Below are 26,282 nucleotides of genomic sequence, written 5' to 3'. Positions count from 1 at the left end.
TTTTGTGCCAGATACAAGATATTGTTCTAAGCTACAGGTGGATCCAATTGGAGGCTAATCGGAGTGGTTTTGAATTTTTTATGAATTTTCGAAAATTGCTCAATGATGAGAGATAGGAAAATTGTAGATGTTGTGACCTTGCTGTGACCTTGAACTTTGGCCTTCTTGGCCCAAAATTTACTGGGTTGGTCCCAGGGCCTAGGCCTATCTGTGGGGAAGATTTGGGAAAGATGGGTGGAAGAGTTTACCTGTAAAGTTGCTAACAAACAAACAAACAAACAAACAAACAAACAAACACACAAAGCAAAGTGACCACAATACCTCCTGGTGGAGGTAAATATCAGATACATATCAGATTTAGGACCACATATGAAAGTGGTCCGGGTCAGATTTAGGACCACATATGAAAGTGGTCCGGGTCAGATCAGTGCTGTTCAAACTGTCTTTAACAGATCTGATCCAGGTCAGATCACTGCTCTGTTAACCCTTAAAAACCCACAACTATTTTTGTCACAACTTTCAAATGACTTCTTTGTCTTTCCCAAGTGATTTATCATCATATATTATAACATTATCCTCTGCATTTTGCATTTTTCCAACAAAAATCATGTATTTTCCTAAATTTAATTCACTGATCCTGTAGATGTTCAATGGAGCTCAGAGTAAATTCAAAGGTTATTGTATCAAAACAGAAAAAAATGAGGAAAAAGTCACTTTTTCAGTCCAATCTGTCATGAACTGAACATAAACCCAGTGTGTCCATCCACTGTCACTGATCCAACTCCATGGGTTTTACTGGTGAATCAATGTTGTAGAAGATGACGTTGTTTTCACGGTAACTACGGAGCCTCTGAACGTCCAAATGGGTCATATCTGATAACCATGAAAAGATGAAGAACTGTATTTTACACCAATTATTGACATGGATTGATAGGATTAGTGGATCAGCAGGTATTAAACAGATTAGATCAGTAGATGGTTTTGGTCGGTGGTGGATGTTTGGGTCTTTAAGGGTTAATTCAGTTTAAATGTGAAGTCTAATATATGCTGTGAAGGCAACAATGACGGAAATAATAAATTGTCATAAAAAAAGCAATAATATTACAAAAAAAAAGGACTTAACAAGTGAAACCAAGTAATAAATAGGTATCACTCGTGGCACTAAAATGCAAATTGTTTTGTTCCATAATTTCATGTTACAAAAGTTTTCATTTGTTCATTTATATAAAGAAATTTCATGCAGATAAAACAACTTTATTCTTGCATTATTATGACCCTTTTCTTTGAAATACTCTTAACCTCCTGAGACCCAGGAAATGTCAGTAAAGTACCAGCTTTTTTTTTTTTTTTTTTTTTTTTTTTTATTAAATCAGTGCCTATATTGGAAAAATCAAGATGCAACTGTTTTTTCAGATGCAGTTTTTAAAATTTGTATGGAATGTCCTTTGTGGTGGACAGTTGTCTTTTCTTTTCTTTTCTTTTTTTGTATAAAGTTGTGAAACTCTTGTCCACCAATGTGGACAGAAAACCCATAGCTGGGTCTGAGGAGGATATATTAGGACTTTATTCAAGTGGTGTTTTACCCAGAAATTATGATTTTACTGTCATGACATAGGTAATGGTTGTATTCTTATATTATGATTTTAACATCTTCATAGTTTCATTAGTAAAATCAAACAAAATGAGTTTAAAGTGAACTTTATTCTTGCATTATTATGACCCTGTTCTTTGAAATATTCTTAACTTTTCCTCATAATATTAGAACTTTATTCTAGTGGTGTTGATGCATTTGTTTATCAAAATCTTACATCTTTATTTTTGTAATACGATGGCGCTAAAATGTCAAATGTAAAATTCTGACTTTTTCTCTAAACATTATATCCATATTTTCATAACATCACAGCTTTTTGTGAAAACAATACAACTTTATTCAGATAATGTTCTGATTTTAATAATATGGCCTTTTTTCTCATAACTGAAGGCTGTCATTCTTCTAAAATTTCAACTTTATTCTTGTGATTCAATGATTTTACTGTCAGACTTATTGAAATAGTACAACTTTATTCTCTTAACATTCAGACTTTTCTCTTTAGGAGACTTAAGGACATCGTTCTGTCATATTACGACTTCAGTCTCACAATATTGCAACTTTTCTTCTAATAATTTGACTTTATTCTCTTAATATTGTGACTCTATTCTTGTAACTGAAAGATTCATTCTTGTAATATTCGGACATTATTACCTCAGTATTAGTACTGTCTCTTAAAATATTTATTTATTCTCATATCATTTGGACTTTATTCTCTTATTTATAAAACTTCATTCTCATAACTTTTGAATGTCATTTTTGCCCAGAAATTCTGATTTTATTGTCATGACATAGGTAATGGTTGTATTCTTATATTATGATTTTAACGTCTTCATAGTCTCATGAGTAAAATCAAACAAAATGAGTTGAACGTGTCCGTCTGTCTTTGCTCCTCTGTCTTTGGGTGAACTGGTCCCTACATGTTGATGTTGGAGGTACAGTTTTGGCTGCTGCCCTGACGCAGATCTGGACTTGAGTGTGTGAGTGAAAAGGCCGAGCAGTGGGAGGTATCGGAGGTATCAGGTGTTAAAGACACCTCGACTCATTACAGTAACACCGACGCCTGTACAAAAAAAGAGGAAGTGGAGAGCAGTGATGTCACCATGGTTACGGGGTTGTGTTGTTACAGCATCGATCCAAATGACATCCTTTAATTGAGGAAGTTTCATGTTCAATTGGAAAGGCATTACACAACACACACCCTTGATTAATAACATCCACCGACGACTAAGACCATCTACTGATGGAACTGTTGAATACCTGCTGATCCACGAATCCTGTCAGTCCATGTCAGTAATTGGTGTAAAATACAGTTCTTCATCTTTTCATGGTCATCAGATATGACCCATTTGGACGTTCAGAGGCTCTGTAGTTACCATAGAAACACTATCATCTTCTACAACATTGATTCAGCAGTAAAACCCATGGAGTTGGATCAATGACAGTGGATGGACACAAATAATAAATAAAATGAACAAAACTTTAACAAAATAATATGTAACGTGAATAAATAAGCAAAAAATAACTGAAATTAAGTAAAAAAAAAAGCATAAAATAAGCAAGAACATGAACAAAAACAGCCAAAATGATCAATGAAATGAACAAAATGAATAAAAAAATTGACAAAAATAATAAGCAACAAGAACAAAATAAGTCACAAACTGAATGAAATTGAAGAAAAAAAATAATAAACCCATGGAGTTGGATCAATGCCAGTGGATGGGCACACTGGGTTTATGTTCAGTTAATGACAGATTTGCTGATAAAGTCACTATTTTCTTCAGTTTTCTCTGTTTCTGATAGAATAACCCTCAACTTTAACCCATAAAGACCCAGTGCTACGTTTGTTTCAGTTCTCACATGATTTTCTTTTTCTCTATTTAACCTTTTTAAGCTATTTATCACCATTCATTTTAATATTATCCTCTGTATTTTCAATTTTTTTTTCAGTGAAAATCAGGAATTTTCTTATATTTAATTCACTAATCATGTAGATGTTCATAAAAGCTCTGATTGAAGTTGAAAGTTATTATATCAGAAACAGTGAAAACTGAAGAAAAAAGTGACTTTTCAGTAAAATCTATCATTAACTGAGTATAACCCCAGTGTGTCCATCCACTGTCACTGATCCAACTCCATGGATTTTACTGGTGAATCAATGTTGTAGAAGATGACAGTGTTTCCATGGTAACTACGGAGCCTCTGAACGTCCAAATGGGTCATATCTGATGACCATGAAAAGATGAAGAACTGTATTTTACACCAATTATTGACATGTATTGGTAGGATTAGTGGATCAGCAGGTATGAAACAGTTTAGATCAGTAGATGGTTTTGGTCGATGGTGGATATTTGGGTCTTTAACAGTTAATCTGAGCTTTTATGAACATCTACATGGTCAGTGAATTAAATACAGGAAAATACTGGATTTTTGTTGAAAAATCCAAAATACAGAGGATAATATTATAATAAATGGTGATAAATAACTTGGGAAAGACAAAAACATCCTTTGGAAGCTGTGACAGACATAGTTGTGGGTCTTTAAGGGTCAATATTTAATTTGTAAGGTGTATTTTTTTTTCTTGTATAGCATATGTATGTACTGTATTTTTTCAATATATCTACTGCTAACTTCCACTTTTTACTTGGCACAGTCTAGTCTTCTTTGGCTGCAGGCCTTCTGTTCAATACTTACTATTTACTCTTTATTATTGGCTGCATGTGCCACTTTGGTCTGTTATAAAACACAGCCTCACTCTGTTACACATGGAAATGACTATATGAGCAGAATTTACTTTATTTAGAGATATTTCCATTCAGTGTGACTTTTTAGTTCTAATGCACAACAATTTACTCAGTTACTGTGTTTACCTTGTGATATTACAAATTGCTGTTTAGCATACAACCATGAATATGATGTAAGATTAGAGAATTGCACTATTGACAACATGGAAATCCAATACAATTGTATTTATCCCATCAGGGAATGTCATGTGACCAGCAGCTCAATAAAACAGAATGACATAAACTAAATAATTAATTAAATTAGTCCATAAAGCATTAATGTTTTCATTATACAGTGATGTTATATGTAGTTGAGGGGTTGGATATGCTCAAAAATGTTAACAATTGACCAATAAATGTTAAATCATTCCTTCTTTTAAGTCTTAATGCTGATGTTGTGAGTGAAAGTTGAAGAGGCCAGATGGTTTTTGAGGTTTCAATTATTCATAAGTGGTGCCACAAGACAGAGAAATGCACTTAAAGTCTCTGATTTACCGATTATTTTGTTAATTTAGCTTTAATTTATTGTTTTAAGCCAGCATGTTAAAGGGGAATAAAAAAATCTGTAAAATCTGAATTTGTATTCAACATATGTAAATGATGTAACAGATGGACATTTGTAGTTTTACACTTCTTTATGGTGAGAACATGACAAACACTTTCACTTTAAACATTCAATGCAGTTCTAGTGATGAAATGTGTATCATCAAGATATGTATGAGTAAATTCAAGCAAAAAAAACACTAAATATTAGACATTTTGTCAGTGTTTTAGCCAAAAATGTGAAGAAGAGAGATGAAATAAAAATATTTATCGCAAGTCCTAAGTACAGTCTATATATAGTATATATCCAGAAAACACTTATTGTGCATAATTGTGGGGCTGGGCCATTTCAAGGGTCAAAGTTTAAGGTGACTTTATTGATACCTGTTGGTATATACTGATTTGTCCTGCAGTCTAGAGAGGACATCTCAAACGTTATACACACAGGAACAGGAGACTGAATACTGTGTTTCTGTTCCTTAAAGGTATTTGTATTTGTTTCATGTATAAATATCAAATGCTAAAATGAATTGTTTTGGTGATGATGGTTTTTATTTCTGGTACCATATTTTGAATTGAGATTTTTGTTATGTGAGGATGATATCTCAAGTAAGTAAGTAAGTACATTTTATTTATAGAGCACTTTTCACACACAGTCACAAAGTGCTTTACAGTGCAAAGTACAAATAAACAGTACAAATAAAGTACAATTAAAGTACCATAAAAACACAATACAATACAATTAAAATACAGTTAAAATATGATAAATACATAAAGTGCAATCAGCCCTAAGTCAGTTGGGAAATTAAAAAGCCTGCTTGAAAATTTTCCTTTTGTTATAATTATTAGAATAATAACAATAAATAAATAATAATTATTATTGTTGTGCAATTTTGTCAGTCTAATTTCAGTATTTTCTTCTTTTTTTTAAGCCTTAACAAAGAGACTGTTTTGTTGTGATCTACCGTATTACATAAAGCGTTAAGTACTTAACCTTGATTTAGAAACACATTATACAGTATCAAGTGCTACTCACTAAAGAGAATAAAAACTATGTGTTATGAACAGAGTACGGGCAAATCTGTTAAAAACTGCGATGTATTTCCTTTAAAGGGTGTTACATGTTGCATTTCTAATCAAAATCAAACAGATTACATATATTCATAAATTCACTAAAACAATATTACAATATCTTCCAAATGTTTTCCCATATTACTTACATAACTCTGCACTTAAATCATACTGAACATTACCATTTATTTTACACCTTACAGTTTAATTACTAGTTTTTTGTTTGTTTGTTTGTTTTTTTAAATCCAGGTCTATGTTTAAACTTCTTATTTAATTTGCATAGTGTGTTTATCTATCTATCTATCTATCTATCTATCTATCTATCTATCTATCTATCTATCTATCTATCTATCTATCTATCTATCTATCTATCTATCTATCTATCTATCTATCTATCTATCTATCTATCTATCCATCCATCCATCCATCCATCCATCCATCCATCCATCCATCCATCCATCCATCCATCCATCCTCAAAGACCCAAACATCCTCTGACACCAGAAGCATCGTCTGATCTAAAATGATGGATAACTTCTGAAACATTAAACTTATCAATACATGGAAAAAAACTGGTATAAAATGCAGTTGGATCAATGACAGTGGATGGAGACACTTGTTTACATTCAGTTATTGATACTGAAAAAGTCACATTTTCTACAGTTTTCTCTGTTTCTGATATAATAACCCTCAACTTTATCCTGAACTTTTATGAACATCTACATGATCGGTGAATTGGTTGCGTGTCTGTGTTTTCACCTCAGTCTCTTTGCCTTGTTCACTCTGTCAGAGCAGGTTAATGTGAACAACTGATGTTGTGCGGATTAGTTACTGGTATTATTTGGGTGGATGTGGTGTATGATATTCTGTTCATGATTTCTTTTCTTATATTCATCATTTAATAGGTTTTATGTATTTTATTTTTTTTTATTGTAGTTTTGTTTGTTTATTTTGTGTTTTGTTTTTTCTCTCTCTCTTCTGCCCAGTTTACTCAGTTCTGGTTGTACTTATTGTTACCGTTATAATTATCACCATGGTTGTTACTGTTTGTATTGTTGATACTTTTTTGTGAGGGTCTTTGCCACCTTCTTCTTTCTATCTATCTGTCTATCTATCTATCTATCTATCTATCTATCTATCTATCTATCTATCTATCTATCTATCTATCTATCTAAATATGTGATTTTCACTGCAAAATGCGAAGGATAATTAACAAATACTTAAACATCACTTGCTAATGGTTAAATGTAGTGATAAATCCATTTGGAAGTCTCCACAAAAACAGTTCTGGATCTTTATGGGTTAAGAAAGAAATATTAAAAGAAAATGGAGTTTGTTTGAGGCATAGAAATGAACTCTTGTGAGATTTTACAACACAAATCTTGTCGGACAGTGGGAGACTAAAACAAGTGATAAATATAAACACAAATGTTAGTTACCAGTAAAAATGTGATGTTAGTGTGTAATAAATGGTGATACATCACTTTAATTTGCTTTTTAATGTGGACCATGAGTCTGAAATAAAGCCTATCTATCTATCTATCTATCTATCTATCTATCTATCTATCTATCTATCTATCTATCTATCTATCTATCTATCTATCTATCTATCTATCTATCTATCTATCTATCCGTAATGTTTAGATTTCTGCCGGCATAGGAGCATTTACTTTTATATTTCCTTTTTTTAATCACCTTTTTTTTTTATCCTGGGGGGGCAGACAAAGCAGGCTCCTGCTCCAGAGTAACGGGACCACCGTGTGGTCATGGCTCCCAGTGCGGCCAGTAGGAGGGGCCATGTGCTGAGGTGTTCCAGAAGGTGTTGCCGTAAAAGCGGCCAGCGTGTCGCAAACCAGGTGTTCCTGCAGGGGGAAGGTGATGTCGTAAAACGGTCGGAGGAGGGGGGGGCGCGGTGAGAAGGAGGAGGAGGGGGGGAGGAGGAGTAGAAGAGACGGGAGGAGGAGGAGGAGGAGGAGGAGGAGGAGGAGGGAGGAGGTGACTTGCGAGCGGCTGCGTTTCAGACTCAGCGAAAGGATCATGGCGGATGGCCCCAGGTGTAAGCGCAGAAAACAGGCGAACCCGAAGCGGAGCAGCGGTAAGTACCTACTCCTCCGCCGCTGCCGCCGCCGAGCGGGCTGCTGCCGGGCTTTGGACTCGGTAAAAGTCCTTGTGGAGACTTTTCCGGGAGTGAGATGGAGCAGGTTTGTGGGAGTTTAGTGGGAAGTGTCGGTGTGTTCCTATCCCAGTGCGGTGCTGGACCGTTATACCTGGGCTGCTTCTCTCTCTCTCTCTCCGCCTAGCGGTGCGCGAGCCGCCCCGTCCACCCGTCCGCGTGAACCGTTATCCGTCCGCTAGCATAAACCTCCAGTCCGAGCATTATTTTTAACTTTCATACACTTTTCCTCCGCTTTGTTTCCACACTTTTCAGTCACTTTCCCACCCGTTGCAACACTTGGCGGCAGACTGCGGGGCTTTCACGGAACAACGTGGCCCGTGAAGCGCAGTTTTGTAGTTGACTGAGTGTTTTTTTGGGGCGAGGTTCGGAGCTGACTTCTTATGCTAACTTGCTACTCGGTTTCAGGTTTTTGACTCGGGTTTGAGGTGGATTCAACTTTAGCTGGATGGTTTTGTTTTGTTTTGTTTTTTTAACAGCAGTCCGTCCGGTTGAGGTGAATGCGTGGGCTTTTTTTTTTTTTTTTTCTGTTTCTCTGCTGCTCCGGTGATGTCAAAAGAGATGGGATGTTTATTTAATCTCCGCTTCTCCCTCCCTGCTTTACAACTGCGGTACCACATGTTTCATGGTTAAGGTAAGAGTGGAAACTAGCGCTATTTTCTCAAGGAATATCTACTTTTTAACACACTTATTTAAACAAATACGTGTATTTCCTCTTTGCACGCGCTGTTAATCCTGCTTTTACGTACACTCGACGTGGTTTTACTGTGAATTTTCTGCTAGCGCGTGCACCTGTAAATACATGCGCAGTTTTATCCAAGAATATTATTATTATTATTATTATTATTATTATTATTATTATTATTATTGACACATTGGACTCAGTCGTAACACTTATGTAACAAACTCGCTATATCATCTCTGAGAACGACGAAACCTCCGTGACGCCCGTTTGAATGTTATTTAACTTATTCTGTGGGCTGAGGCTTTTTTTTTTTTTTTTTTTTTGCGCCCACCTGTCATGAAATAAACCGAATAAAAATAGACTTAAAATATAGTGAACCAGCGTTTCTCATTGGACGCCGTCTCACCTGTGCTCTACCCCCTCTTAGATCGCATCAGCCAATAAAAAGTAAACCTATAAATACATATATTTGTATGAGGCATGATGTGTGTGTGAGCTGGAGGGGCTGGAAAGCACCTTTTTTCCTCCTTGCTGACGACACGACGGTGACTCGGTGCGTCCGTACAGGAGCCATCATCATCCCCCACCACCACCACCTCCACCACCACCATCATCATCATCATCATCGTCATAATGTTTACCTGAACGCGGATAACGGGGCTTGACCAATGGCCTAGAAAACAAAGCAGAAAATAACACCTGCGGCTCTCGACTAGTAAACGGATCCGGATCTCGCCTTTTCCGTCAAGGCTCTGCGTCTCGTTAGGAGCCTGGAAAAACCGCTCCAAATGTCAACTTGTGCAGGTAGAGATGATGATGTAGTTTTTTTTACTTCGCATGGATGCTCGCCTTTTCTCCTTCTCCTTGTCATTCTCGCGGGATTTATCTCACATTCACGCTATTTTGTGACACTAGTGCATGCTTTTATATTCCCCTTTCATTATTATGTGCTTTCTTTTTGCTTGATCGCTTGTCTGGTTTAATCGAGTGCAGCCTGCAGCTCTTGTTGTGTTTCTCTGACCGGAAAACAAGCCGTGCATAAGGTGGTTCCTCCTTTCATCCCCCACCTTGTGCACGCAGAGTAGTGCTTAGGTCTGACCGTCAAACCTCTCCTTTTCCATCTATTGTGTTGCGGTTAATTCGTTATACAATTTCCTCAGCCCTGTGCGGAAGGGAATGGCGGTCAGTACCATTACTGCAGTGAAGGCGGGGTTGCTGCTTTTTTTTCTGGACCGTAGACAGCCCAGGTACGCAAGGTGATGCAACACCTATAAAGGTGTATTTTTTTGCACATTTTCCTTTGATTTCGTCGCAGTGCAAGCCCCAGAGGACCCCCCTCCCCCCTGGAGCATCCTTACTGCCCCGTGTGGTTTCATTTGCAGACATGTACCGTTAAATGGACTTATCACGTGAAAGCAGAGCATCCTGATCTGTGCATCGGCGCACGATCAAGATGGCAAAAGGTGTTGAGATGCAGCGCGCCGCTTTCATCTGCTGCAAGTGGGACTCATCTGCCTCTCCCTTTCATTTACTCCCCCCTTTGACAAAGCAGAGGTGTATTTTTTATGAGTTTGCTCACCCCCAACCCGTTATTTCACTACTTTGAATGTGAAAGGAGCCAAACATTAGCCCCGTGCTAATGTACCATGACCTCCAGTCTATGAGCACTGTGACCATGCACACAGCTGCTGATGCTCCTACTGGACTGACACTAGAGCTGGAACCTGGAATCACGCTGAGTTTTGTTCTATAAAACTTATGAAGACATTACACTTGTGTTGCACATTAGACATGTCTACTTCAAATACTACCACATCCTTGCATTTGCTGCTATAGTGACAAGAGATGCTGTAGCTTTCATGTTTTTTTGCATATCTTTTACCACCTCACATGTCACATGGACCCATCCCCCCCTCTCTGAGTCGTAGGAGGGTTTAGTTGAATCTTATTTAATCACTACGCAATTCAGCCTCACCTATCATGAGGCTGAGTGCTACAGGTTTTTTTTTTTCTGTTACGTATAAATTATTTGAGCATATGACATATAAAATACTTAGCAAATAAAAGATGTTTAGTTGTATTTGATTTTTTTTTTCTTTTTTACAAATCAAAATTCAATTAAGCATCTGTGACAAAAGATACAATATTTGTTTACATGTGCACAGTTGATTAAAATTCAGTTCAGCTTTGCACAACTCTGTCATTTAAAGGTTCAATATGTCACAGAGTGGAGAACTGTGCAGTGTAAAACATGCAAAATTCAAATTTGCTTTCTTGCACTTTATCGTACCAGGTCATGTTTAGAAAGAAAAAACTTCACTTATGAGTTGAGCACGGGTGATAAAAGTGGTTTGTGTTGTTTGGGTAGAGTTTTTTGTCCATGTCACACTTTTTTTTATCCTAAACATGTGTAAGGTAGGCTTCGTATAATATGAAGTTAATAAATATACTGTAAATATGTTTGAACCCCATCCTTGCATCACCTGATTTATAGATTCACTTTCACATCTGGGATGGTTTCAGCTGGTCTTTAATCACCTCATGCGACAGGGACCCATCCCACTTTATGACTGTTACTGTTACATGGTTTTGAGGAATCTTATGTAATCACTATGCAGTTCACTCTTGTCCTGTTTAACTGAGGTTGACCAATAGCAGATGTAATATAATCATTATCATTTGGAGCAAGAAAATGCTGCCAACATCTACCAATATTTGTTTGAGCAGATTAATCGGCTAAATTTATTAATCTTAGCCGATTAATCAGTTTAGCAGACTAATCCCTTGTATATCACAAGACTAAGTACTGTTGGCTTTTACATGAATTACATATGATATATGACCGTGGTTCCAACCTTTTTGGTCCGGTGTACGCCAAAGAAATAAGTACAAGTAATCTGTTACTCACCTGCTGAATTCTGTACAGTAGGTATTTCACAAGTTACTTTACATTTACTAAAGATAAGAATGTCTCAAGTCAGTATTTCGGTTTAGGTATGCCAATACACACAAAATACATAGCATTAGCTTTAGCATTAGCATGTAGCGCATTGGGAGCAGTCAGCTTCCACTGAAGACCAACTTCAGATCTGACAGGACAATTAACCTATATGTACCTGTTTTTGAATCGAACCTGGACCCTTCTAGGAACTACTAATCATTATGCCATTGCACCACCCATCCCCACAACTGCACTCATATTTTTATCAAGCATCCTTTGCAAGTACCTGCTGCTGAAGTCCTCAAGGGAAGGGAATCATTATTCTAAGATAAAGATCTAAATCATGACATAGAAAAGAAGGACAGCTATTAAAGGGTACATTCACACCTATTTTTGGTTTTCACTGCCCCAGACCGTGATGTAAAAGTTGTCTTTCGTATGTGTTGTGCAGTTCTAGTTTGATGCTTAAAGGTATAAGTCAAGATAGGAAAAATCATGCAGGGATTCATCAGATGTAACATGCTGGCTTAATCTAATTTGTCTTAAAATAATTACAGTCTCAGTAACCTGAGCTGAAACAGTTTATCATTATTACCTTGTTTAGGCTTTACTACAGTCAGAGAACATTTGAAAGAAAAGCTGAATGTGAGCAGCAGCGCAGTCTGTCAGTTGTCCTTGGTCATTTTTAAAAGCATGAGCTACGCTGGCAGTCAGGTGTTGTTTACAGCCTTTTCAGTCTCATCAATTCCAATGTCTCAGAGTCAGTTTTTGTTGTTTTAGTCACACTACAGAGGAATGACTAAAATTCTGCATGTCCCCATTGCTTAGTATTGTACCCTCCGAGTGCAAATAGTAGTTTTTGTTGTTGTGTTGTTCTTTAGATTTATTATTATGTCTTGGTTTTGAACTCTCTTTCTCATCCGAATAGTTGTAATCTTGTTCTGCAAAGCCTTTTTGGCTGTAATTTGTGTAAAAGGTGCTGTATAAGTGAAATACATTGAAAAGTAGAAGTCCAGCAATAGATCAACACTCACCCCTAAATGACTCAACTACAGATACAATATGTACCAATATGTTCCTGGACATCACTAGGGATGAACGTCGTTAAGATTTCAGTGCTGCATAGACTCTAATGAAAACTTTATGTAATCACATGCATGAATGTTGACCTTTTTGCAGTGAAATTTTATGGTAAATAATACATTAGAAAAATGCATGTATCACTAAGTATATAAACGAGTGATATCTGTACTTGTTAAGTAGTTCTGAACAGTAGAGACATATTCATGCAGAACCAGGAGTGAAAGAAGACCTTTTTCTGTTTCAGTTGTCGGTGCAGTTGTACTGTAAATGGCAGGTGTCGGCGCTGTGCTCTGCCTGTTGCTGCTGCCTCCACTTTGGTCACAGCTTCATCATCAGACGCCTTTCCTCTCACTTTAAAGTGCTCAGTGTGTACGCACCACTCTCAGCTGGGCTGTAATCTAACACTGCAATTTAGGGACTACAGGAATGCGGCCTGGTGTTAACATACCTTGACAGGATAAACACAGCAGCCCATACTCTGGGCAGGCTCCGACTCCAGGGTCCGGCCCTCACCTTCTTTGCCTGCCTCTCGGACACTTTTGGAAAAAGTGTGTTCCGGCTGAGGAAAGTGGGCGGTGTTTTAGATGAAGTTACATGTTTTGTTCCTGGTTGTGCCTCCGGAGTGGATGCTGTTCTGTTCGTTTTTACACATCATCTCTGAGTTTATGTAAACTGAAGATGCTCATTTGGTTAAATTAGCTGTGGTCCATTGACATGAGAATGCTCAGCACAGCTTTCACATGACAGCAAAACAAACAGTTCTGCTTATGAAAGAGATTTGGATTTCAGTTTAATCAGTTTTCTAAATTCTTTTTAGTGATCGTGTTGCTGTCGTTTGATGCGTGAATGACATTTCTCTGCATCTCTGGTGTTGTTCAGTAGTCTTCTGAAGCACTGATGCATGGTTGGTGCCTTGCACACAGTACAGGCAAACTTTGCATCATCTCATAAGACCCGTTTCCCCTTCAGCTGAGCTTCTGGCTTCAGTTCATTTCACTGCTTAAGATTATATTCTAAACTCAGCGGCCCTAGTGTGATCACGTTCTCCAAGGAAGAAAAGCTTGAATATAAAAGCTCCAGCTTGCCTTGTAGGCCTCTTTTGTCCACACATATGAATGAACCATTTTCCTGAGGTCACCCTAAGGTGCTTGGTTAGCAGAGGAGTCATGTGAATTAGGTAATGCCACACATTTTTATTGTAGCAAACAGGAATGCTATAGGCAAAGTTTGTCCTGGGCCACTGATCAAATCAGTGCAATATCAACAAATAGATGTTTGAATGCATGAAACACTGGTCTACAAGTAAAATGCTTCCAGAATAAAAGTAGTTAAACTTTTACCAAATTTGAGTCACTTATAAAGAAAAATTCAGTCCAAAGTGCTGGTTGGTTTTAGTGTATAAGATACAGTCTTGGTCCAAACTGTGAAATTCTGAGAATTAATGAGAGAATGGGTTTTATTGAAAAGGAATATTAGTGTCAGAGCTACCAGATCTACCTCAAAACACTGTCTGCACGTGACAGTACATTCACTTTACAGGTTCTATCAGTGGAATGTTTATAAATCTATTGTATAAACGTGCATAAACCAACATATACTGTATGTGGAATAACATTTTATCATATATATTGAAAACATGAGCTAACAAGCACTTTGGTCATTTGTTTTCTGATTCATCTTTTTAAAGTATGTCAGATTTAGCACGTTTAATGTCTGAAACAGATATTTACTATGAAATTGTAGAGCAGTGGATTCACTGTACAAAGTCTAAGATTTGAATTGATTCACTTCTTTACATAGATTGTGTCCAACATATAAGATATGATATAAATGGTCTGGATGTGTTCTGTGTTTTTCTAAAAGCTGTGTTTAGGGCTGGGTGCAGTTCCACATGTACTAGCAAACAGATTCTCAATTGTAATCTCATGAAATAATGTGCTGCCTTTTGCTATTCTTGTTGTTTATTGATATTGTGGATAAACTCCACATAGTTTTAGGAAAGAAAATGACAAAAACATTGAGATTTAATTTCTTGGTCATATTGCCCTGCCCTAGTTCCATTTGTTACTTGAATTTACATAACAAAACCTGTAAGATATAAACTGTAAGAACTGCAAGACATAAAATATTATGCGCTTTGATAAAAGGTTTTGTGCCATCTTTAATAGCGTGAGGGAAATTGCTGTGGTTTTAGAATTGGTTTGTGGTCAACAGTAGCTGTTAATTGATCCATGACCACTGGTCATTCATGTTACTTTCTCCTTGTGTTTAGAGCCTGGGGCTGTGTGTGTCTGTGTGTGTCTGTGTGTGTCTGTGTGTGTGTTTTTCCCTTTGCACAAATGGGCCTGAGGAATGACAAAGCACTACAGGATGTCTTCACCGAGTCGGCCCCTCCTATTCCCTTTTATGGTCCAGATGGGGAGGTGCGTGTGGGCTACTGATGCTGCTGCTGTGACTAATTGAGTGATGTGTGTGTGTGTGTTTTTGTATTTGTGAGAATGTGTGTGTTTGTCCCCATGTACTGCATGTGTTAGCATCAAGGTGGGAAACAGCTACTTTCCTTGAGGCTTCACATAACAACAAAGGCCTGCTTGTTTGGATTTACATGCATTAACACGATGCCTGTGAGAGAAAAGCAGCAGCTCCTGCTGATACTATTGTGTTTCTATTAGATGATAGTGGCGATAAAGGCACCTTGACAGATCAGGCATGAAAAGTACAGGCAGATGACTCAATATGAACCAATAAATGAATCAGGTTAAACAGCATGTGACTTACACAATGTTTTTGCATATAAATGAGGTGAAAAAATTCAATCCTGACATGTGTTCTTTCTTATATTAAGTAATATTGTATTAAAAAAACTTCAACCCTTTTTGGTATTTGGGTAGTTTCTAAAGGTTTTATAGGCTAGACTTTACAACAGATGTTTAGCAGAATCACTTCATTAACTCACTTTCATATGCACAACGTAGACTCAAAGCAATAGCACATGACTGTCAAATGACTCAAAACATTCGCCCCCACAGTCCTGCCTCTTGTCATGAAGGTGTAACGTGTCCACGCAACTCAAGAGTCACTTAACAGAGTCTTATTTTTAGTCAAGGTGGAAGGGAAATGGTGCGCTGCCCTCTGATTTAATATGAAACTGAAAGCTTGTAAATGTGTCAGTGATGCCACACTTCAGTATTTAAACGTGAAATACACACAGTAGTGTGGCTTTTGAGTCAAAACTGTGTACTGTAGTGTTGGTAACACAAGTTAAAGTAGATTACAACCCCACCCTCCCCCTTCAGAGACCCAGTCTTCTGCACAAGGGTCAGAGGTCAAAGGAGCAGCCATGGAGCTGAGTTAAACCACAATGCACAGACACCACATGTGAGCAGAAGCAGTTTCTGACAGCGCTCAGTAGAGTTTACTGTTGGACACAAGTAAAGAAGTCTAATACAACAGTCTTTACTCTCCTCAATAAAAACAACTTGAGCTTCAGATATTTAAAAATCTTAAATGTCTTAGAACTGCATGAGAAGTCATGAAAGTTTGAGCTTGAATCTGGACATTGTGAGGCCTTCGTTTCCACAGTCATCGTCTGTCTAATCTCATTTATCCATCTTGTGATTTCATTGTGTAAAAGTGAGTCAAGCTCCTCTGTGTGATTATCCACCTATCTGATATGACAGAGCTATAAACTACTGAACACTGTCTGTTTACCTGATACTTCCTGTTTGCAAAATGCAACCTCACTCACTGTAATAACTACATTCCTGGGACCACATTTATACTACTTACTGTTATTTTTGGCTTTAATGCTTGAACAGTAATATCTAAAAAGCATTATATTTAAGTATTTGATCCATGTAGCCATGCTGACATTAGTTCTGTTTATAGTTGGAATGGAAATGGCCTAATTTCTCCTAAAGTACTGATGGTGTAATTTTTCCTGAGGCTGGTTCCAAATAAGTGTGCTCCTTCACATCTGGAGGGTGTAATTTGTAAGCACCAACATCACTGTAGCCACTTCTACACAGAGATCCCTGAAAAAAGGTCAGATGGTGATCCCACGTTTTTTCCACCATTGTCCGATTTCCACAGACAAAGGCGGAACAGAGGTGTGACAGGCTGGACTTTTACACAGTGGACCTGTGTTGTGGAATCAAAGGGGTGGAGACACAGCGTATAGTGGGACGTATAACTTGCGTGTTGGAAATACCCCGAGTATAGCGGTGTTGCTAACCTCTCCAGAGTCCACCGTTCCACAAGCGTTAGCATGAATAGAGTCCTCTGCCTGAAGTGACAACAGCTGGTGGTTCTGGGCATCTCCCCAGTTCCACATCTGTCTGGTGGCGTTGATATGTTTGTTTACTGTACACGGCCCACGCTCATTTTTTAAATCCCCCCGGTGCTGGGGTTGCACACGCAATACGTCATCAAAATGTCACACCTTGGTTGTGGAATGAGAGGTGTTCCTTTTCCATAGCGTTCCTGAATCCTTGTTCCACCTTTATCAGGTCTCTGTTCCTACCTCCAGAGGAGTTCCAGAGGTGGAACAAAATGATCCACCATTTCATTTACACAGACGTCGTTCCGGAATAAAGGTGAAATATTCCCAGAACAGAAATGATGTGGAAAAGGGGCTTGTGGCACCAAAAGGCTTTATATTTAATGGTGCATTTGTTGTGAAGTTTTCCACCTTTATCCAAAAATGGTAGTCTCTGTGATTTGGCACATGTGCATATTTGCATTTAAAAAACAAAACAAAAAAATTCAATTAATTGCTCAGCCCTTCATGAAATGAGAGAAACAACCTGACTGGTAGAAAGGTTTGTCATGTCTGTCATGAATTGAAATAAGATTATAGTCAATCTAAATCTTCCTGTAAACATACAATGGGGTTTAAAATCAATGTTATGGAGATGGAGTTTGCTTCCTGCCACCTACGCTCAAAACAAAACCTAAATGTGGAACCAGAACTGAAATTTCCCTCCAGCACTGAGTGGCGCATAAAATCACAGAGGAAATTGCCAAACTTGTCTTAGCACTTTCCTTTAAAGTGGCCTAACCCATTTCCACGAGTAACCTGCTTTGCCGCTTGCCTTTCATCATTCCCACACAGCCACCTGAATATTCATGTATTCAAGAGGCTCTCTGCAGCTTTAAACCTTAAAAACTTTAATCTGCACTGTGCTGCTAACTGAGGCTTAGCTCTGAAAGACAACCTGTGGTGAACGGACCATTCTTTCCTGCTCCTGCTGACCACCGTCCATCCCACCTCACACCATGCATGTGTGTCTGAGCTGCAACCTCATTTGCATGTGTTTACCATATTAGTTTAGTGTTAATATATTTGTTTGTTTCAGGGACTGAAATGTGTGTGTGTGTGTGTGTGTGTGTGCAGTGTGCGTCAAAAGAAAGAGTTCCATTCAGCGTCTTGCTTGTGTGGGAGAGGGGGAGCACTTTTTCACACTCAGCTGGTGGGAAACTCCTCTCCCTCTCTTTTGGTGCTGGTTGGATTTGCATATCCTGCCATCCTCTATTCTCTTTCCCTGCCGGTGCCTGAGGAGCAGAGCAGAGGCCAGCGGCTCCTTGAGCTCAGAGGAAAAGCAGTGAAAACTCAGCCCAAAAAAAGCAAAGCGCTGCTGAGCCACTGCCATGATTCTGCCGTACTTTAGGGACTAAGTCAATCTGTAATCCTGTGCATGTTGGTCATTGAAGTGGAGAGCCGTCTGCCTGTGATAGCCTGCACACTGTGATTCACTTCCAGTTAAATTGGGACACATCTCAATGGTAAACCAAAAAGAAAACAATTCTGCATGACAAAAAAAAAAGAATAACTAGTGAAAAGTCAATCTCAACAGCACTCTGCAGAAAAGAAGTGGATTTATGTGACCTATTAGTTTGTAGCAGTGATGTCCCGATCTGGATTTTTTGCTTCTGATCTGATCCAATTTTTTTTAGGATTAGTTTTGCTAATACTGATCTGATACCGATACGATACCTACTTTTTACAATGGAATTTTCAGTTGAATTTGGAGTCATTATTTATAGGTTATTATACTATTATTTTACTGTAGATCACAATTGGACTGAATGTGGAACCTGAACTAAAACAACTATGACACCTTTGACTCTTAATAACTTTAGTATAATTTCTGCACTTTCCAAATTCACACTGTGGGACAAATTAGAACCTTTGGCGGGCCGGTTTTGGCCCTGTATGTTTGCCACTGCTGTAGCTCATCTATGGACAGGTCCGTCCAGGTATTATATGGGGGTGCGTTCTGTGCTGTATGTTAGTGATTAGTGCATCAGCGGGTTACTCGCAGGTTGGGTTGGGGTGGGTCAAAAGAATGTCAATTTATTTGCGGGTCGGGTCAAATAATTCCACAAAAAAAACAGAGTTGCACATCACTACTGTACGTAGGCCTACCTCAGAATGAGCACACGCAGAGTGACAGTGAAACTTGCAGATGCTTTACTAATTCCTCTAAACCTCCTGCTGATGTGCAACTCATTTTCATTTTCCCTACCTTCAGAAACTTTCATTTGAGGGGGCAGGACATTTGTTTACCCCCCCAGAACCAGGCCCAGATCAGCCTGATCTCATGACAAAATCCAATCCAATCCGATCTTCTAAAAAATGCCAAATCACAAACCGATTTAAGACGACGTATCAGCAGATGGAGCCTCGCTGAGTCTTCATTCCAACTTGTGTGTGAAGTGCAGATGTCAAAGTAAAACTGTAAAGAATGGCCAAATAAAACCAGACTCATGATTCACAACAAAAAGAATTTTCTGTAATATTGTCATCACATTTGGTGCTGGAAGAGATGGTAAAAACAGGCTTCTAAGGGAAGTACTTATATGACAAAAAAATATGTCACTGTATTTAGTGGAAAAGTGACTTACATCAACCAAACAGATGTGTGGCATCTTATGATTGTTGTTGTAAATAGATGGATGTACTTTTCTGAGTTGTAAAATCCTTCATTGAACATGTTTGTGCATCATATTCTGACACCTGGTTGTTTTGTAAATAGTTGTGTATAGTTTTCTTAAAAAACGTCTGAGGCATCTTCTGCCTTTGCATGCAAGTAGTTGTATAGGACTTTATTTGCTTGATTTGTAATTTTTTTTAAAGTTTTCAATTTATTTGTGATTCTAACTTATAAAAATGGTTTGTTCAACATGTTTTGGGTGAAAAACAGTAAAGAATCTACCTTCTAACTCAGCTCCCCTACTTTACAGTGCAATTAATGCTAATATAAGCAAATATATGTAAGTTACACTGACAGACCAGGTATGTAGTGATGTCACAGTAAAAACTACTCTGCAGAATCCATTGACAGCCTTGTTAGTGTAACCACAACTACTGTCTGTCAGAAAAAAACATGCTCTATTCAATAAACCTCAAAATAACAAGAATAATAAAAAAGAACCCTCAAAATATTCACCCATGTGCAGTTGTCATGAATGGTTTTCTTCACTTCAACCTTTGAAGTACTATTAGGTAAAGATAACTTATCATTACAAGACAAAAACCTGAGTAAAATAGCAAAAGCAACTTTTAAAAAAAATACATAATAAAGAGTATGTTTCTTCAAAAACAGGTGAAACAATAAGTTTAAATGAAATTTGATTTAAAAAGTTACAGCGAGGAAAGAAAAACAACAAAAAAGTCAACATCCTTGTAATATCTGTTCCTTTGACAAAATGTGCTGCTGACTCAGTCAGATTTTTCTGCTGCTGTCTTTTGGCTCAGCTGCTTTGAGAAGGCTTGAAATGTCCAAAAACCCTCTGCGCTGACTTACATAAATTCCTCAGTATATAGTAATGGAACATTTCTCCTTAGGCAGGTACCATAGCATAATCCCTCTATGGTTTTACCGCACTAAAATGCTTTTTCCTAGAAACTAGATCAGACTCAAAGACCATCGTATAGTAGCATAAATCTTTCGAGCCAGAAAGGTTTAATTACAATCTGAGCATTTTTATTATAAATGTAGCTGCATAAAACAACCACACTCACCAAAAAGTGTAAATTGTTGAAGGAGCAGGAAAGGCGAGCTCCCAGCAGCCTCAGCGGTTTCAGAAGATGTAAATCATGAGCGGTGGACAGGTGGGTTAGGAGGGGCATGGACTTACTAAAGACCCCCCAGAGACCTGAGCATGTCCAGCAACGGCAGGACAGGTGGGAGTGGAATACAGGATGAGATTAACAGTCACAGCAGAGTGATTTATCTGTCCTCCATTCCACTGGAACTGCCTGTCCATTGGACTGCTTTATTCTGTCTGAATCAGGTTTCTTATTTGCATGTATTCTGCTTCCTCACCTTATTTATTTCTGTAATACGAAGACATAGAAGTCTCATATTTATGTATATAGTCGCAGTTATTGATTATTTTTGTAACTGATGAATCTATCGATTTTCTTCAATTCGATTAAACAATTATTTGAATAGGTAAAAAAAAGTGGAAAAATGTGGCAAAGACATGTTTGAAAATGACAAACAACTCTTCCTTTATTCCAGAAACAGCTCAAACAACCATAAAAAAGTATAAAAGTAAAAGGATATGTAGAATATATCTATATAGAAATAACAACAACAGTATGAAAGAATAAATGTATCATAACAACAATAACAACAGTATAAAAGTTAAAATAGCTATATATAATATTAACAACAATCATAACAATATAAAAGTATATATAAAAATATCTGTATAGAAAATTTTATAGCAACAACAGTATACAAGTATTTGTAAAAATATCTCTATATAATATATAACAATAATAATAACAGTATCAAAGTATATGTAAAAATATCTATATATATATATATATATAAAACAACAAAAATAACAGTGTAAAAGTATCTCTAAAAGTATCTATAAAAAAATAAAAAACAGTATATAAGTATATTTAAAAATATATATTATATATAATTACAACAGTATAAAAGTTAAAATATCTATATATATAGGGATGGGAATTGAGAATCGGTTCTTTTTGAGAACCGGTTCCCAGTAGCTTGATTCCTTGGAATCGTTTGCCTGCCTGCTTAACGATTCTGCTTATCGATTCCGCCTTTGTTGCGCATGGGTGATTACATCACGCGCACGCTGCATTGTTTTGGTCAGAACGTAGCCAACATGGCGTTGAGGCAGAAACGGTCTAAACAGACCACACCAGGTCTAAACAGACCACATTAGGTCCACTGGAACACTGTCAAAGCTTCAATGTCTTCAAAAGGGTGGAATCCCTCCAACATGCTCAAGCATTTGTCCACAGCATGTGATTCATTTACAGGAATGTCATGTATTTGATACGCTACTTAGCGACGCTTGTGAATGTAGCGGCAGAGTGAACACCGGGCCCAGTTCTGGTTCCGGTGCGGGCAACAAACGTTGTATCCAAATACAAGTTTCCGAAGGTAGGGGAAAGGAAATGAGGTGCACAACAATGGGAGACTGGCCGAGTTGAACCAGTTCCATGTAGTAGAAATGCGGCAATAGAGGAATTAGTAAAGCGTCTTTAGTTTCATTTTCACTGCAGCCCCCCCGAACCGGGCCCAGCGTCATCTGTTATTATTTGTCTATACTGTATATGTTATATTTTCTGTGCAGATGGAAATATAAAAGACAGTTAATGCAAACACAACCCATTTGTACTCTTTTATTCCCTCAACCAATGAGAATTGATAAGAGAATCGAAAAGGAATCGGATCGATAAATAAAATCGATAATGGAATCGGAATCGTTAAATTCTTAATGATTCCCATCCCTATATATGTAATATATAATAACAACAATAATAACAATAATAGTATAAAATTAAAAGTATCTATATAAAAATAATAACAGTATAAAAGTATATGTAAAAATATTCATACATATAAACAACAAACCAGTCCAGTTCCATCTCTACCCTCTAATCTGTCAGCTCAGTCTGAAACACATTTGGATCCAACTGACTAACTCAGACCAACTGAACATGGAACTAACATCCAACTGGGGGTTGGTCCTGGTGTCACGTGTGTCACAATAAGCGTCCGTGTGAAACACAACAGTGGAACCAATTTTTAACGTCAGAGAAAGCTTCAATTCAGGAAAATTATAAATGACTAGTTTTTTTAATCAATTCGAGTCAGTTAATCAGTTTCAGCTCTAATTAGAATATATTCAGCTTTCTGACCTTATTTATTTATGGAATATGAAGACATACTAGACGACTCAGGTTTATGTATAAGTGTTTCTTGGGGTTAGGGTTATTTATTGTGATATACGTGTGTACAGATGAGTTTACTACAGAGGTACCAAGGTATCAGATAGACACTGTTTTTCCTCTCCCAGAATGCATTGCGTGAAGTGAATGAGCAGAGGATTTGATTAGAAGGTGAGCAGATATGTGTGATGCGGTCTGAGTCTGTGTGTGTCTCCTCTGTCTGTCCTGTGTCCTGTGGGCTTGATTTGCAGTGCATTTAGCCACAGGAGTGATATATGGAGCGTCTAAAAGTGAACATGAGGAGGAAGGAGGGTGAGGAGGTGGAAGACGCACCTTGGCTCGCAAGCAAAACACGCAGGTCTCTGTAGATCCTTAACATACTGTCAACGCAGATTTAGATCCGTTTGTTGATGGAAGAGAACATTACGACTTGTCCTTTTTAAATCACGCAAGCAAATTCACTGTCAAGTGAAAAGAGAGAGCGAGAGAGCAAGGCGGAGAGGCTGAAAGAAAGGGAGTGTTGTTATTGAATTGCAGGTGATGGCTGCTAATTGGGCCCTCCAGAGGTTGTGTTTGTGTGAGATTTGGGTTGGAGTGTGTGTGTAGCTCTGGGGATGCAGCGTTGATGAAGCTGTTAGGGTAAAGTGCGGGGCCCCCGGTGTGATCCCTGAGTGCTTTGCTTTAGAGGCTGTCCTGTCCCTGCGGAGGAGCGCTAATGGAGGCCACCCAGTCCTGATGAATTACACCCAGCGTGGAGGATCGATGGAGGGACGGCGGAGCCGGGGGGTGACGCTGCTGTAATTGAGGCGAGGACAGCGCCCCGGCTTTTGATGAGCTGCAGGCATCAAGCAACACGTTTGCACCAAAGCTGGGACAATTTCCACATTACCACCCCCTCTGAGGTTTAGGGCCGGGCCTTAAGAAATACTCCATTAGCTTTATATCCGAATAAACGTTAAACCGCTACCTGATTGGTGTGACAGTAGACTTACTCAGCCCACATCCTCTTCACAGTGTGATGTTTAATGTCAGGTCTGTGCTTCTTCAGCACAAGGTGTTCTCAGAGGGTTTTTCCTTCTATTATCGGACTGAGGTACCCCTGATCTGAGAGAAACTTGCTATAGAACCTGAAGAGGCAGCGCTTTTTTTTCTGGAAATATCAATGATTAGTCTGGTTTTACTGATGCCCCTTTATGCAGTTAGCAAAATGATTACTTCAGTTCAGCATTTTACTCCATTAGTATGCACAGTTGTCATTAGCAGCCTGTTTTCTTTCTTTTTTTTTTGTAATTATCTTTTTATTGTTATTTTTTTCAGTCAGCATCATCTTAGCATTTTACATCTTTTACATGACTTCTGTGTATGTAAAGAAAAAACAAAAAACACAAAAACATACTCAAACAGGGGAGTATTGACAGAAATCGTACTATATAATACACCTTCTGCGTCCCATCGATGTTGCAGCACAGGAGGGCATTTGTACGGGTTTTCCTCAGCCTTCACAGGCCCGATCACCGCCTAACACACCAAATGAATAGAAACATTACCTGACTATCTACTAGGCACAATTTTATGTCCGTATTCAAATGTTGTGAGGTATGCTGGGTGATTTTAGCCTCTCACTACTTCAAATTCTTCATCCCTGCCACCATACTCCATTTTCGGAAGTAGTCATGCTGCCGTTCATGAAATTTCTACTGCTAGCAGACGATGCTACAATGTGAAGGCTGCATTTACAATAATGTATTGGCACTTCACACACAATGGCACTACAGGTACAATGCCGCTAGTAGTAAAAATATACAACGCAACACAAAATATAGTTAAAGGGAAATAACAAGTATATTTCATTTTCCATTCTTTTTCCCTGTATAAGATAAGCATTGAACATTTAACCCTTTCATGCATAGTGGTCACTCCAGTGGACAGTTATTCTACAGCTGTTCTCTTGTATATTCATGGGTTTTGTTGTTTTAGTTGCATATCAGCCAACACAGTGGATGCTTATGCAGCCATGCACCCATACACTGACATTCATACCATTAATGTAACTTTATGTTCTTGATAAACCTGATCTGCTCTAACATGTTTGAGTGTAAATCAACAAACAAAACATTTTTTTCTTCTTGCCTATTATCTCCATGAAGTGAATAATAACCAGTATTAGAGTATCTTAAAATGTGGGAAATTATCTAATAAGCAGCATAAAAGTGTTTTTATTGCATAGTTTTCCATATCACTTTGTGATATTAAGTTTTAAATACATGTTTCGTTGCTTAAAAAATTAAAAGCATGGTGTCCGGCTGAGTGGACATTTTTGTAACTCCTGAAAAAAAACAAACAAAAAAAAATAGGATCATATTGTTTTTTCATGCCTAAAGAGGAATAAAAACACTCAGAAAAAATATCTTGAGTAAGGTTCTCATAATTCATGCATGAAAGGGTTGAAATGTGTAGCACGAACCAAGGGTTTACATGGATCTAAATGCACATTACTCTTATCAAGTAAAATTGGCTCTGTAATAGTGTTATAAAATCAACCCAGAGCAGCCTGTTTTCTTGAGCCCAATACCTGACCCTGCCACTATCCAAAGAAAAAAAGAGGGAAAAGAGAATTAATTTTTTTAAAAACAATGCCAGGAAGCTCATAGATAAATAGAAGCATTGTAATGACCGTTAATCACCATAAAGTAGGCAGCCACTATGGTAATTGAAATAATTACAACAGCAATCAAAATGCCAAATATTGATCCCAGATTCTCACAGAAGAGAGATGTGTTTTTCTATGTTTATTTGATTGCAGTTCTATCCAGCTATAAACTGCAAAGCAAAACAAAGCATTGAAAACAAAAAGCATGTAGTGAGTAGAAGCCTGAGAACATGTGGGAGTTTGAGAACTATAAATAAAATGGATAAAATAAATAAATGGATTAATTGTTGGTTTAATTGTACAACAGTCATTGCCTTCACCTGGGCCTGTCACAATTGTTACATTATGTTAATTACCTTATCGCAGACATTTGAGTTAATAAGCAATTATTTAGCAGAATTGTAATACTGTGTTCCATTCAACTGAGCTGAAAGACCTTTAAATACAGCTGAATGGCACTTGGTTTCTTTTACTACAAAGACATACATAACCTGGCTTCAGCAAATCATGATATGAATTAAACTCAAATAGTTGTCTAATTACT

General features: G+C 37.8%; 1 protein-coding gene across 2 annotated transcripts in view; it reads left to right on the top strand.

The window, feature by feature from the left end:
* Positions 1 to 7,993: 7,993 nt before the first annotated feature.
* LOC115437781 (zinc finger E-box-binding homeobox 1-like) overlaps positions 7,994 to 26,282 on the top strand; it is a 149,789-nt gene continuing 131,500 nt past the window's right edge. Inside the window, exon 1 of one of the 2 annotated variants that reach the window (XM_030161122.1) lies at positions 7,994 to 8,079. In XM_030161122.1, coding sequence (XP_030016982.1) covers positions 8,022 to 8,079 — 58 coding nt within the window. In that variant the 5' untranslated portion in view covers positions 7,994 to 8,021. Of the gene's footprint in view, positions 8,080 to 9,353; positions 9,647 to 26,282 lie in introns of those variants that run through there. The other variant, XM_030161123.1, reaches the window with a different exon arrangement.

Source organism: Sphaeramia orbicularis, chromosome 17, assembly GCF_902148855.1.
Source record: "Sphaeramia orbicularis chromosome 17, fSphaOr1.1, whole genome shotgun sequence".
In the NCBI taxonomy this organism is placed as follows: Eukaryota; Metazoa; Chordata; class Actinopteri; order Kurtiformes; family Apogonidae; genus Sphaeramia; species Sphaeramia orbicularis.
The sequence above is the reverse complement of the archived record's forward strand: the minus strand, read 5'-3'. Positions and strand labels throughout refer to the sequence as shown.